The 13880-nt window shown below is 38.8% G+C and overlaps 1 protein-coding gene across 2 annotated transcripts in view; it reads right to left on the bottom strand.

Annotated features, from left to right (window-relative positions):
* Positions 1-431: 431 nt before the first annotated feature.
* LOC135202966 (TBCC domain-containing protein 1-like) overlaps positions 432-13880 on the bottom strand; it is a 35328-nt gene continuing 21879 nt past the window's right edge. Inside the window, exons 9-14 of one of the 2 annotated variants that reach the window (XM_064232483.1) lie at positions 13169-13315; positions 11721-11849; positions 4556-4857; positions 4054-4196; positions 2686-2799; positions 432-728 (exon numbers count right to left, since the gene is read on the bottom strand). In XM_064232483.1, coding sequence (XP_064088553.1) covers positions 627-728; positions 2686-2799; positions 4054-4196; positions 4556-4857; positions 11721-11849; positions 13169-13315 — 937 coding nt within the window. In that variant the 3' untranslated portion in view covers positions 432-626. The remainder of the gene's footprint in view (positions 729-2685; positions 2800-4053; positions 4197-4555; positions 4858-11720; positions 11850-13168; positions 13316-13880) is intronic. The other variant, XM_064232484.1, reaches the window with a different exon arrangement.

Here is a 13880-nt window from a genome sequence, read left to right as displayed (position 1 = left end):
GGTCTCACACCAAATCATGATAATACTGAGTTACAATTTGTAAAATGAATGAATATGCAATTCAGATAAAACATCTGAAAAAATAAAATGAGTAAAACAAAACTGAATACTCTACATAACCAGTTAGCTGAACAAGCAGATAGCAGTCTACAAAATGCTACAACTGTCAGTGTACATCTACGGAGGAGGGAAATTTAGAATTTTCTTTTAATGAATTTTTTGTTTAAAAAGCCTAATTATATAGGAACAATATTTCAGGAAATGCCAAAGGGTCCCACATTGTAATGTGGAAGCTAATAATAATGAGCAACATAGCAAAATCTCCCTTGTTGGGCCCTTCTTCCATGCATGTGCATTGAGTAACAACATTCTACTAGTATGCTTCCACATTCCAGAGTTCATGCTGGACTAATATCACATTATTATAAAACAACACGAACACAAATATTTGGAAGTTCCTGAATATTTCTTTCACTGGAAGATATGTATCATATTGGCTAAAACTATATAAATACATTACAAAATACTCATTGCTTGAGCAAGTATAACCTTAACACTACTGACTAAATGCATTTCATTTGGCAACAAGGCATTAAATCTGGTCCACAGGTCAAATAATTTCTAGTCTATATAGAGGTTGTTTTTGCCACCCGTTCGTATTTTAATGTGATTGCAAACTTCTCGAGCTGATCAAGCTCCCGTTGTTTACCCGTTTCTCGCAGCCAAATCTGAAAAAAATATAATGTCACTTTGAAAAATGAATGAAGTAATATTTGAAAAGCAAAACTTATTTCTTCATACACATTTACTTCAGTGTTTATGATTAGCTTTTTTGTGTAAGAATGAAATTATCCCAGACACTCTGCTGTTCCAGTCATTCTTCGTGACAATGCCTCGAGCTGGGTTTGTAATAGTCTAAATCTTCTAAAGCATTGAATCCACCATGAATCAGATCGAAAAATATGATTTTGATAACCCTTAACTTGAAATCTTGCCCTATCAAACATGACATGTTTCAAACATTAAACCAAAACCAATAAAACAATAAGTTATCAATGATGGGAAAATGAAGCCTTTGTCCCTTAAAAGACTTAATCTCTGTATTGGCAAGATGTCATCTGCAGATTCTGTGATTATATTATATTTACTGCTGATATTTTACTTTTTCATTACTGCTGTGAATACTATCAAGTTAAAGATTTTTTACATTCAATTTTCGTATTTAGCCCTCTGGACCTGACTACTGTAACCACCTAAGGTCTTTAGTTATAATTTAACTTATATAATCTGTGCACTAAATGTTTTAAATTTCAATGCATTTTTTTCTCACCAATATTATTACTGTTATTACCAGTATTATGATTACTATCTTTTATGCTACCTCAGCTATTTTGTGGATGAATGCCGATTATTCATTTTTTATCATGTCTCATGTATCTAGATTGTGTATATTACTGTCTGTACTTTGTATATTCTATGTATATGGCCCTGAGCTGAATTAAAGGATATTATTATTATTATTATTATTATTATTATTAATGAATTTCAAGTCATGAAAGGAAAATAATTTCATGAAATCAATACATCCTCAGTTCAAGAAATATGGCAAAAAATCAGTTCATTCATACCTTAACATGAAATGGATGAAAGTTTACAATCCATTTTTTCTTGCTAGTGAATGCCCAAAATAGGCTTGTCCCAAAATCTCACAATCTATCCATCAAAAAAAATTTCATAATTCATGATCCAATTTCATTATCAGGTATACCATTCTTGAAAATAAACAAGCAGTAAACAAAATTGACTCATACTTTTGTGAACATGAAAACAGTAACAGGTGTAACGGGCAGAGATTACCCTGTAACAGTTAAAGAAACAGAATCCACCCTTTCTCTCTGTAATAGCACATCTAATAGTCATCAGGTTTGATTATACATCTACCCCTTGGCCAAAAGCTAATTGCTCTAACTCTCTACCCAAAAATCTCTCAGTCATAGCCTAGACAAAAATTAAATATGTGCAGTTATAACAAAGCTAACTAAAAGCTTCCACAACAACTACAATTAAGAGAAATATATCTCACAAACTGTCTTATGAGATCACACCTGTCAGTAATAAATTCAAACTTCAATTTCCTGGCAGACCCCAAAGAAAAACTACTAAGAATATATATAGTGTACAAACCACAATGGAATGAAGTAAGAAAGCAGTAATGATAAAGCAATCTTCAAAGATTAATCCAAAAGTCTGGGAATGTGAACAGCTGACAATATGCTCCTAAACATATAAAAAAAAAATCTAACTACTGCTGAAGACACTACGAATCAGCCTCACATGTCTGGGATGATTTCACAGCAAATGATAGGCTAATTAGAAGTATGGGGTTTTAAGAGAGACAAAACTGACTCTTAACTCTATCTTTAAAACATCTGAACAGACAGTTTTGGACCTTTCAAGTTTACATTGGAGAATTCTTCATAATTTTTAAAAACAAGGGAAATACAGTACATTTTAATAGCAAGCAAAGGCAGAATAGCTACTTTCAATTTGTTACTTTACAAGCATGAAATACAAAGCTGTTAAGATGCAAAAATATACCATAAACAATCTAGCACTGTTACATGAGACTCCACATACAACTGGGAAACTTAGATCACTACTACGTACAGACAAAAGAAAAACTACCTTAAATTTAGTGTCAATGACTTTTTGCAAAATAGCCCGCTGCTCTGGAGTGAGGTTTGCATCTTTCACTTCAGATCTAAAACTTGAAACACATTTTCCAGCATCTTCAACACTCTGCAAAAGAAGGTGTTACTTATTTTAAAATGTTAAAATATCAAAGTAAATTTGTAAAAGAATATTTTTTCTAGCTATTGAAGACTGCAATTTCCTCATTCCTGTATTACTCTTAAGACAATACTTTTATGCTTAAGCATAATTTTATGTAACTTACTTAACTATCTACACCGCATAATTTTATGCTTGCAGCTGCATACAAACATAAATTAAACTAATATAATCTTCAAATAAGTCCTTTATAATGCTTAAATCTTGGTTAGTGTATATAACACCTTGTCAACCCCTAAATTGCTGAGGTGTACAAAACAGTTTAGCGGGCTGAGATCATTCATCAGTCTCCAACCTCCTATCAACTTCAAGATTTCCAATAGACAACTGCAAATGCCAGGGGATCCATCTGTCACTTGATCACCTTCTTCAGGATCATCAACCACACATCTTTCAAGGAAGTTTGATTTTATTTACAAAATATAGGCAGTAGAGCCAAACACTGGGGACACCACCTATTATATTCAATAAACAGTTGAGTTGAGTTGAACCTAACCCCTTTTAACAATTACTACATAGCCATTTTCCTGGTTGTATACTTGTTTCTTCTGTTTCTTTCTTGTACCCATAAGTTTTGTTTTGCAAATTAAATGTTTCCAAATCTCATTCCTCAAACCCATTCTTAACACTAGGCCATCTTCATAAAGGATTTGCACTCAGCTCAGTGGTGATCTTCGATGGACACCAACATTTACCTGCAATTCTTTGTGCGGTAATTTTCTTATAGTTCCCTCATTGTAAAGAACGCTGGACATCTCATGGGCATGAAGTCAGACTGACAATTATCAGTGTTGTTAATTTTTCTCAGCCCTTCCATCAGCACCTCTTCCTATATTTTAATTGCATGCTAAAGCACCCTTATTCCTCTGTAATTTCTGCAATGCAGTACATCCCCTTTTTCTTAGTAAACCATTAATGTTTGGTTTTTTTCCACTTGCAAACATCCCAACTTCATGATAATTTTCATAATTTTGAAGATTTGTAAATACTGCCTCCCCTGTTTCAGCATCTTTATTTTCCACTTTAATTTTCACACTTCATCTGGCCTTTTTGAAATTTATATTTTATCTGTTATTATCAGATTCATTTCCTCACAGCCCTGGGTTTTAGAGATAGTAAACAATTATCTACAGGAAAAGGTAAATGTGATCTGGTCATAATAATAGTAGTGGCACTAATTGGCCTTGAGCATTTCAAACTCACCTTTGCATATTCATGAGGCAACCCAGGAGGAAGAAGTGGGGGTCTGCCATCTACTGGAGGGGTTTGTGTGAATGGAATGATCAAAAGCTGGAAATCTTCAGGATTCATTACTTCGCAAGCACCAGTAATCACCCCATCACTACCTGTGAATGAAAGTTCAAAGTTTGCTTTTCTGATGGAAGGCATTAACCATATGAAGTGCATCCATGAATTTGGTCAACTAACTTATATAAAGAATAATTCACATTACTGTTTACTATGTAAATATATCAGAGACTATATCAACTTACCCCTTTTACTCTACTATTACAAAATCTCCCAGCATTTTTCACATCCTTCAACATTCTAAATGATCTAAACTCAAGGATTTAAGTGAAATGTATACCTATGTACACATGAACACTATCGTTACACTAAAGTCAGTGTGTGTGAAGAAATAGGTTTTTAATTTATGTTTACAGTACGGAATCTATCATAACCATAAGTAAATAAACTAACTTACTTAAATGTAATGGTCTATTCCACATATTAATATGTGACTGAAGTTGTGCATGCATCATATGCTGCTTAAGCTTTGTGTAGTATATATTAAGTGGGGCCAAAGTGACGCCTTGCGTACGCCCACCGACCAAAATTGGCCTTTGTGGAGTGAGCGTGTGCACAATAACTCCTCTGCAATCTGCTATTACCATCGACCTCGCTGCACATACAACTACAGTGTTACGGCACTCGCTCAGACGAACCCTTCCAGTAACTGGCCCTAAAACTACCCTAGTGTCATGACACTTGTGTATCACAGCATTTCTGATAAGGGGAGAAGAAAAAATGGAATTGATTAGGAGCCATTTGCAACATGCTATATGTATTAGTAAAATATAATTTGCTAAAATCCTAAGAGCTAATAAAGTCCATGGATTCCACACTTGAGTGTAATGGTAAAATGTCCTTCTAGAAAATCTTCACTACTACTTTAAAAACTTGAATATAGACTGATATCTGGGTAGTTTAAGCATACTCAAGTGAGAACTAACAGTTCTTACAGCTAAACATAATTTTAAACACAAATTCTAACAACAGAGATTTAAATATTGAATTGTACATCTCTGTATACAGTAAAGTGTTATTACTATTTCCTTGTGTCATATTAGACAATACAAAAATGAAAAATATGATATTGTTATGATACAATAAAGTTTGTTCATACTTACCTGGCAGATATATATATAGCTGTATTTTCTGAAGTCCGACAGAATTTTAAAAACTTCCGACACACGCAGTGGTCGGCCAGGTGGTTAGTACCCATTCCCGCCGCTGGGAGGCGGGTATCAGGAACCATTCCCATTTTCTATTCATAATTCTTATTTCCACTGTCCCCTGAGGGGAGGTGGGTGGGTACTTGATTATATATATCTGCCAGGTAAGTATGAACAAACAATTTATTGTATCATAACAATATCATTTTGTTCATGAAACTTCACTTGTCAGATATATATATAGCTGAATCCCACCTTTGGAGGTGGGAAGGGACAGAATAGAAGGATTTTGGGAAACAAATGCATGCAGATGATTTACATCTTGGTTCCACCTGTTAGCATAGCTGACTTCGTGATTACTGTCACCCAAGTCTGCTTCTGCTTTACTAGAGTTGCCAGCGAGGTAGAGACCTATAAAGCTGGTGCACTCCAGATGATCTGTCAACGGGGGCGTGACCACAATGTGACTAGACCATATTGACCATACCATGAGGGCTAAGAAGTAAAATAAATATATATATATATCACCACCTGACCAACCTAGCCAAAGTTAAGGTGTGTTAACTAAGGCTTAAGAGTTAAGAAGTCGCCGTTGTCGGCGACTCAACAACTAAATTAAGAGCTCTTAACCTAACCATTTTCTACAGGATAGGATGAGTGTACTTCTTGCCCCCAAGATTGTGTCTGCAGACACGTATGGCCCTAGCGAGCACAGATTCTCATATGCCATCTTCATCTCGCAGGGAGTGTGAAGTGAACACAGAGTTGCCTTCGCTAAAACATGGTACTCAGGATGTTGCTGAGTGCCATGCTCTGTTGAAATGCTTCCGAGGCCGCGCCCTCACCTCGTGAGCATTCAGATAAAAAGATTTCAAATCTTTGTGCAAACACAATGAAGGAGCATTTTTGAAAGAACTCCTTAACACATAAAGCCAGGGTGTTCTTCGATATGGGCAAGTCTGGTCTTTTTCGGAACACTGCAGATTGCCCGAATGACTTCGACTTTCTTGAGTTTTATGTAGATAAAACTTGAGAGACCCGACAGGGCACAGGACTCTCTCTGGCTCCTGCCCACTAACTTGTGCCATCCTTGATTCCAAGCTCCTGGCCCAAGGACAAAACGGGTTTCCATTCTTAGGCCACAACAGAAGGCTTAGAGAGCACACCGCCTTGTGTTCTCCAAAGCCAAAACTTGTGACGATGGCTTAAAATCTCACTAACCCTCTTTGTCGTATCTAGGGTGGTTAGAAGAAGGCCTTCCTGATCACATGCAAGAAGTTAACAGGTAAGAGAGGTTCGAATGCTTTGACATCAAGAACTTCAGACTACGTCTAAGTTCCATATTGAAAGCTTTCGATCTGGACATGCACAGTCAGTCCGTCTGTACTAAAGTCAGGTGACCGACCAGTTGACCAGTCAGACGAATCAAGGACAGCAAGGCTGTACCCTGAAGACCATAAGGCACTATTCTTCGCTGAAGGATGAGTGTCTGGACTGCCTGGGCGATTCAATCTAAGCAAACCTTGGGGGGTGTATCAACGCAACCCAACGTCGTCAGCGAATCAACTCCTGACTCGAGCTTCTGGTGCCAGGAGAAAGGAGCGAGGACAAAAAGGCGATTCAGTCCCGAAGGAAGAATGCCTGACAGTCCAACCTGGTCTCATGTTCACGATCATCGGGGGTGTATAAACGCAACCGACTTCGTCAACAAGAAACTCAGGGCTACTATATGTCGCCTGATCTCGCACGAGTGTCTCACTCCGAGAAAAACAAAAAGGTGAGACACAAAAAAAGTAGATGGTGAGCGAGATTCGAGATTCCACAGAACTCAAAGATCGTGAAGGGCTTTATTGTTTGACAGACGCAAATCTCTCTGAGCCCAAAGGCCGTCAACAACATATTTGCGTATTCTTTAATAGTTGGGACTACCAGCTTATCCCATTCTTCAGACGGAAAGGGAAGACGGTAATCTTATTCTTGTCAACAACTCGATAGTCTGAACGTAGTCAGACTCAGAGCGGAGAGGTTATAGGTACCTTTCGAGTTAGAGTAGACGGACTCTCTCGGAAAAGGTCTTGGAAAGTGAACTAGGAAGTATGTGACCTCTGTGAATCCAGGATCCTGAGGGCCAACATGGGGCGATCAGCGTCCTTGTCGCTCCCTGTGATGTCATAAACTCCTCTTATTACATTTCCTAAGCGATTGAAAAAGGGAAAAGACAGACTAAACATCCATCCCCGCCTTCCATTAATATCATAGGATGGCATTTAATGGTACCGATCCCGGATCGAGAATAAGGGAGCAGAGAAGAAGAAGCCTCTTCGTCCTCAACATATCGAAGAGAAGAATGAAAAGGGCGTCCCTAAAGTCTCCACAACTCTCAACTTACTTCTAAAGAAAGATTCCACTCGGAAGTCAATAGTTGCTGCCGTCGATCGAGACGATTCGTAACGGACTTTTGCAATCCTGTAACGAACCTCTAGAGGATCGTTACATTCTAAGCCTGTTGTTATAATAGGCTCTTTCTCGTAAACTCGAACAGGGACCGAGAGAGATACTTCTTAAGATATGAGAGAGCTGTGGAATATCAGAGTTGATCTGGACCACTGGTTCCCAAAAACTCGTTTCGAGGACTGGAGGACTACCGAATCGCTTTTACTTCTTTCAGATTAAGATCCAGGACATCTGAAACCCTATCCAGATGTCCCGGCACCTTCTTTCTATCACCTCAGGTGATAGACGCACTGAGAGATGTTCAGAATCATTCCTAGATCTTGAATAATATTTCAGTTTCCCGGTTGGAAAACTGTGATCTGAATTGCAGTCCTATTCGGGAAACAAACTTCTTCAGGAAGGAAATGGTCCCCAGCAAGCTCATCCATTCCCTCCCCGAGTATGCTTACTTCCCTAATAAGGCTGCGCTTTGCCTAAGCAGGAGAGCATATAAAAGTGCAATGTTGCGGTAGACTCGTAGTTCTATACCGTGCGGTAACGAGCACCGAAAGGATTAAGAGATAACTCTGTTGAACATAGTAAGGCAAACGAATGCAACGTTTATTCATTCACGTAAGAAATCCCTTCAATCTTAGGCTAAAGTCCGTGATTGTAGGACAGAGATAGAGTTAGTCAGTCAATCCGCAGGAGAGACGCGACCCGTCAGCACAGAGATACGATTAGTCAGTCAATCCCGCAGGAGAGAGAGACGTAACATACCGCGCATGACAGCGCACGATCTGTTACTGGATCGGTTGGACACTTGGACTGGAGTCTGGAGGACAGACTGCAGACACAGCGTGACAGCAGCAGCCAGCAGCTTACGAATGTCGTCTCTTAACTTATGTCTGGGTTGCCAGCTACCCTATTCTACGAAGAAATAGGTCCGGTTATTTTTTGAGCAGAAAGACTCTCAAGCTGGTATATTTAAGCGAAACAGAAAACGCTAAATATATAGATGCGTTTGTGTCGTCATAACACTACCATACAACGGTAAAAGATAAATCGGAAACTCCTGGAAGGCTGCAGGGAGTAACGATTAAATGTCCTTAAAATAGACAATAGACCTCTCGGTTGCCATCCGAAGAGGTAACTACAGCAAGCGTATATGACTTGAACCAACCAGAAAATAAAATAAACGCAAGGCAAAATATGAAATTATATCACAATAAAGTTTGTTCATACTTTGCTGGCAGACATATATATAGCTGAATTCGGAAATACAGCTACATACATATCTGACAGGCAAGTTTCATGAAACAAAAACTTAAGAGAATCGAAGCAGTCAGCTCAAGCTTCTTATGTTATTGGACATAAGCGTTCATTGACGTAGTCTACAAGTCTATTTCTTGTACGAGTCTGCGAATGACGAATGAGAGCTCTTCCGAATCTTGTCATAAGAGTTATTCGCTTACGCAATATCAAGTTAATGAGATGTTTGTCAATGAGAACTAACCCATTTACGGGACAAAGATATTTTGTCAATGAGGGGATACCCACTTACTTGACAAAAACGATAGTAGTATTGTCAATGGGGGAAAGTCACTGAATTGACAAAACGTAATCCAGGAAGTCGAGCATTTTATTTTTCCGATTCCCGTCTCAAACGAGGAAGGGGCAAGAATCCTGTTAAGAGACTGGGCTTACGGCAGGTAGAATGACGCTGTTCAATTCGGCAGCGTAGTCCCGACTAGAAACTAACAAAACCTATCATCTGAAAAACCCTTTCAGATGGGCTAAAAAACTTGCAAAATTATCCTGGGAAGAGGAAGAAATTCTCCAACCAGCTTCCTCTCCCTTATCACAACTATGCCTGCTAAAGCTTAAAATTTATTGGCAGTATGGCAAAGGAAGTCCTGTCTTGCGCTTTCCTGAAGAGCGTTCTTTTGATGAGTGCCTTTGCAAGAATCCTACTGACGTTGCCGAGAGTCCTGACGTGCAGGACATCGAGCCTTTACATAACCCGTAACTGCCTTATCGCAAAGTCTTGACTGCGGTAGAGAAAACGAGATCTTCCCTTGAGCTTTCCTTAACTCCATCCACCTTTGCGAAAAGCAATATAATATTGACAGAGACCTCTTGAATTCACGAAACCCGATGGTCTTGCTGGTTTCGAAGACGAAGTTGTCTGTTCACTTTAAGCTTCCTCCGAAGCACTGCTTACTTCACATTCTTTGCATGTGAGGTATAGGTATCACCGAAGGTAGAGGTAAAAATTCTTGAGGCCCAAATCGTAAACAAGAGCTAGAAGAGTTCAACAGAAACGTTCAGCCAGGCGACACACCTGGCGCGCGCTCGGCGTCCACTGGTGCGCGCCTGGCGTCCATCCGAACGTCCCGTCCAAGCCGAGCGTCAAAAGAAGCGTGCAGAAAAGCGTCACGTCCTGACAGGCGTCAAAACAAGCGAGATACATTTCGGAGAGAAATCCGACTGCACGAAACAGTCTCAGGAGAAGGGTTGATCGTGTGAGAATACGAGGGGCGACTGGCGAGGGAACGCCTTCTTATTCTCACAGTAACAAAGCTCGGACGTCCGCTCTCAAAAGCGTCCTGCTACTAAGACTTCTTTTTCATATTTCTCGGTGGAAAGACGTACACGTGATCAGGCGACGTTCGCCTTCTTACTTCTCACTGGAATGCATACGAGAGAGAGGAGGACGTGAAGCGTCCTCTTCTATAAAGCTTCTATTTAGAGGGCGCGAGTCCTTCCGAAAGCTCCAACCCCTGCGCGGGGAGGACGCTTCGGAGGACGAGAAGCAATCCTCAGGATTCGTGCACGTGCACGCACTAAGGCAGTCTGGGGATTTTCATCAGAACTGCCGAAGGCACGCCAGATCGGTGGGGGTTCCTCGTAACCCTCCTTCGGCTTTCGACATGCCTCTCTCCTCCCCGGGTCCTGGAGTCAAGCAGAGGTCCAGGCCTAGAGGCGAAATAAGGCCGATCTGACGCACCCTCCACTACACAAGGGGCACTGTCACTGCACTTAGCCACTTCATATTGCTCTCTAAAGCAAGCACTTTCGATTCTAAGATACGAATCGAAGGAGTATTAGAGAAAGGGCAATAACCTCTACAGACACTGTTTAGGGCCCGAGGCAACATTACAGGGTTATGAGAAACAATAACAGAAGTAGCCCTCTTCACAACAAAGAAGGAGAGCGATCACCTCTCGCAGACATATTCATAACCCGTAGGCTATACTACAGGGTTAGGCAAAAAAAAAAAAGTCTACAGGAAGGTTAGCAGGTTCACTACCCTGACTTTTGCTTACTGATTAATTGCGTACATACGAATCATACTTTTTCCCTTACGGAATTAGGACATGTTTACTGATTAATTGCGTACATACGAATCATAACGTCTTCCTTACGGAATTAGACAAAGTCCTCACACTCCTTACATGACAAATCTCGACAAAGAAGCAAGACTCATACCCCTCGTGCATACCAAGTGCGGATCTACCGAAGCTTTCGGTAGCCACACCCTATCTTTGCAGACAACACCCTCTGAAACTAGCCTAACTAGATTCAGATATCTTATGCAAAAATGAATCAAATTCAAATCAATTTAAGATAGCGTATGTCTAGCCACAAATCCAAGTAAATAAATTAAAAGACAATTAGGATACTTAGCGGCAATGAAGTTTCCAAAATCTAAGACGGAGGTACTGGAAACAGGTGTTTCCAGCACCGGCGACAGAAAAATTATGAATAGAAAATGGGAATGGTTCCTGATACCCGCCTCCCAGCGGCGGGAATGGGTACTAACCACCTGGCCGACCACTGCGTGTGTCGGAAGTTTTTAAAATTCTGTCGGACTTCAGAAAATACAGCTATATATATATCTGACAGGTAAGTTTCATGAACAAAGTACTGTTTAATGGTATCCTAACAGACAGTCTGAAGGATTAGTATTGTACGTACCTGATAGGCTGAAGGATGTAAATGTTTGACTTGGAACATCTACGAATTTTTAGATCACAGTTGGCCACCTCTTCTCCCATATGTGCAGTTAAGCCATCAATGAGCTCACATACATATATTAACCTATGCCTGGAAGACAGGAAAAAGTAAAATGAAGCTTTAAGCATATATAAAAGTCTGAAACTTCTTTTTATCTTTTGACAAATGACATATTGGAAGACTTTTGTCCTAGCCTTTGTTTTTCAGCATGACTATGTGGAAAGGAGAATGAAGAGATAAAATTTGACTTTCCTTTGAACTGGGTATAGAGTAGATTTTTGACTAGTAATCAGACATAGGATGCAAAATCACAGGTAAAAGGAATGAGGGAACCCAAGGTGAAGGTGGACAAAAGCTGGTTAGAAATACTGACCCTACGTAAAAAGTGAGCAAAGATAATATGTAATAAGAATGGCCTATAATACAATTGAATACACATTTATGGCAAAGGTGATCACAACTGGCATTGGTCAAGAATGTAAAATTACTATATATAATAACTGAGTTCTTATAACAAAACTTTTTTTTTTCGTAGACTAATCTTGTATATATGCCCAAATTCAAAGTCTGTGAATGTAGCCAGACTTAGGAGTCTTTTGTTTAAAAGACAGAAATGTAATATTCTCTCAGCACAAGTGCAGGTACAGATCAATCAAATCTGCTGCTTTTCTTGCACTCTGAAAATGAGGCATTTACCTATGTCTGATGGGTTGTGATAAAATAAATTTTAATTTAAGCATCATCAATTTATAATATATGGCAGTTATAGAATCAAAATCATCACAAGAAAAAAATCCTGTTTAACCCAACCTGAAGTGACATTAATTCTGATTACTAATAGTTTTAGTGAAATGTAGTTTTCAAGTAGAAAATATATCACTGGCTAGGAAGCATGTTTCTGTAGTAGAGATTTTAAAAACTTTTGGACTGACTAATTGTGATTTTTAACATTTCAAACATTCAAATACCATATTATCATGTCATTTACCCAAGCTTTTAATTTTTGTTTACATTTAAAATGCCTACAATGATACCAATAGTCAAGTGCTGTCCTCTGCACTATTTTCTTTGATTTGTTGCATATTGCATTGAAAAATGTCTGTAAACTAATTGATTCATAGAATACCCAAATACAACTTAATCTAGTACTTCATAAATACCTAATTACAACTTTAACAAATTCATTCACAGAATACCTAATTATAACTAAGATAAAGTAAACTTTCAAACTAAGACTACTTATTGCTACATATGAGATATTCACACAATACCTAATTAAAACTTTAACTAATTAATTCACCGAATACTTAATTACAACTAAGATAAAGTAAACTTCCAAATGAAGACTACTTATTGCTACATATCATTTTACAAGCAATGTAAAAAATAAAAAAATAAAAAGTTCTTACCCTGCTGCTGGTGAGGCTACTACCCTATGATGTGACTGAGGTGCTAGTGATACCACTGGCCACGGCTGTCTGCATCCTCTGCGTACACAAAGCCATTCTCCGTGAGGAGCCCAGTCAAGACCTCTCAATAACCACTGTTCAAATAAACTGTAGTATTTGTTTGGGTTAATCAATGACCTTGTACAGAACTTTAACGAGAAAACAAATTCTTAGAAATCAACTTAACAAAATAACTGAGTCAAGTTTATCGCCATTCTTACAGCTTGACCAAAGGTTTATCCTTAAATGAGCAAAATGGAGTAAGCTGAAGTTAAGCAGCTAGGTGGGAACACAGTAAATGAAAAGTTATGGGTCGAAGGAAAAGCAGCCGAGAAATGGAGGGATGCTGCAAAATGACCTTAATGGTACCATCTATTGTAGGGTTGGTGGAAAAATGTCCTGGTTTTCATGAGGAATTTACAAGACTAAATTAGTGAAATGTAAATGTAAAGTACTTGTATGATAATTCACTATGAGATAAGTTTCATTTTCAGTTTACCCATTATTCACTATCCCTTGGTTGGCATTATATTCTTCAATTTTATTATTTTTTTCCAGCTGATGGGCACTGCCAAACAAAGATTAGCATATAGTGACATAACTAAAACTTTAGAAAAACGATGGGAATCACTCGGTGAAGAGCACACCTAGAATAAAGTTGTGAGCATTAAAA

The sequence above is a fragment of the Macrobrachium nipponense genome, chromosome 33, assembly GCF_015104395.2.
Source record: "Macrobrachium nipponense isolate FS-2020 chromosome 33, ASM1510439v2, whole genome shotgun sequence".
Lineage (NCBI taxonomy): Eukaryota > Metazoa > Arthropoda > Malacostraca > Decapoda > Palaemonidae > Macrobrachium > Macrobrachium nipponense.
This window is presented reverse-complemented; position numbering and strand designations above follow the sequence as displayed.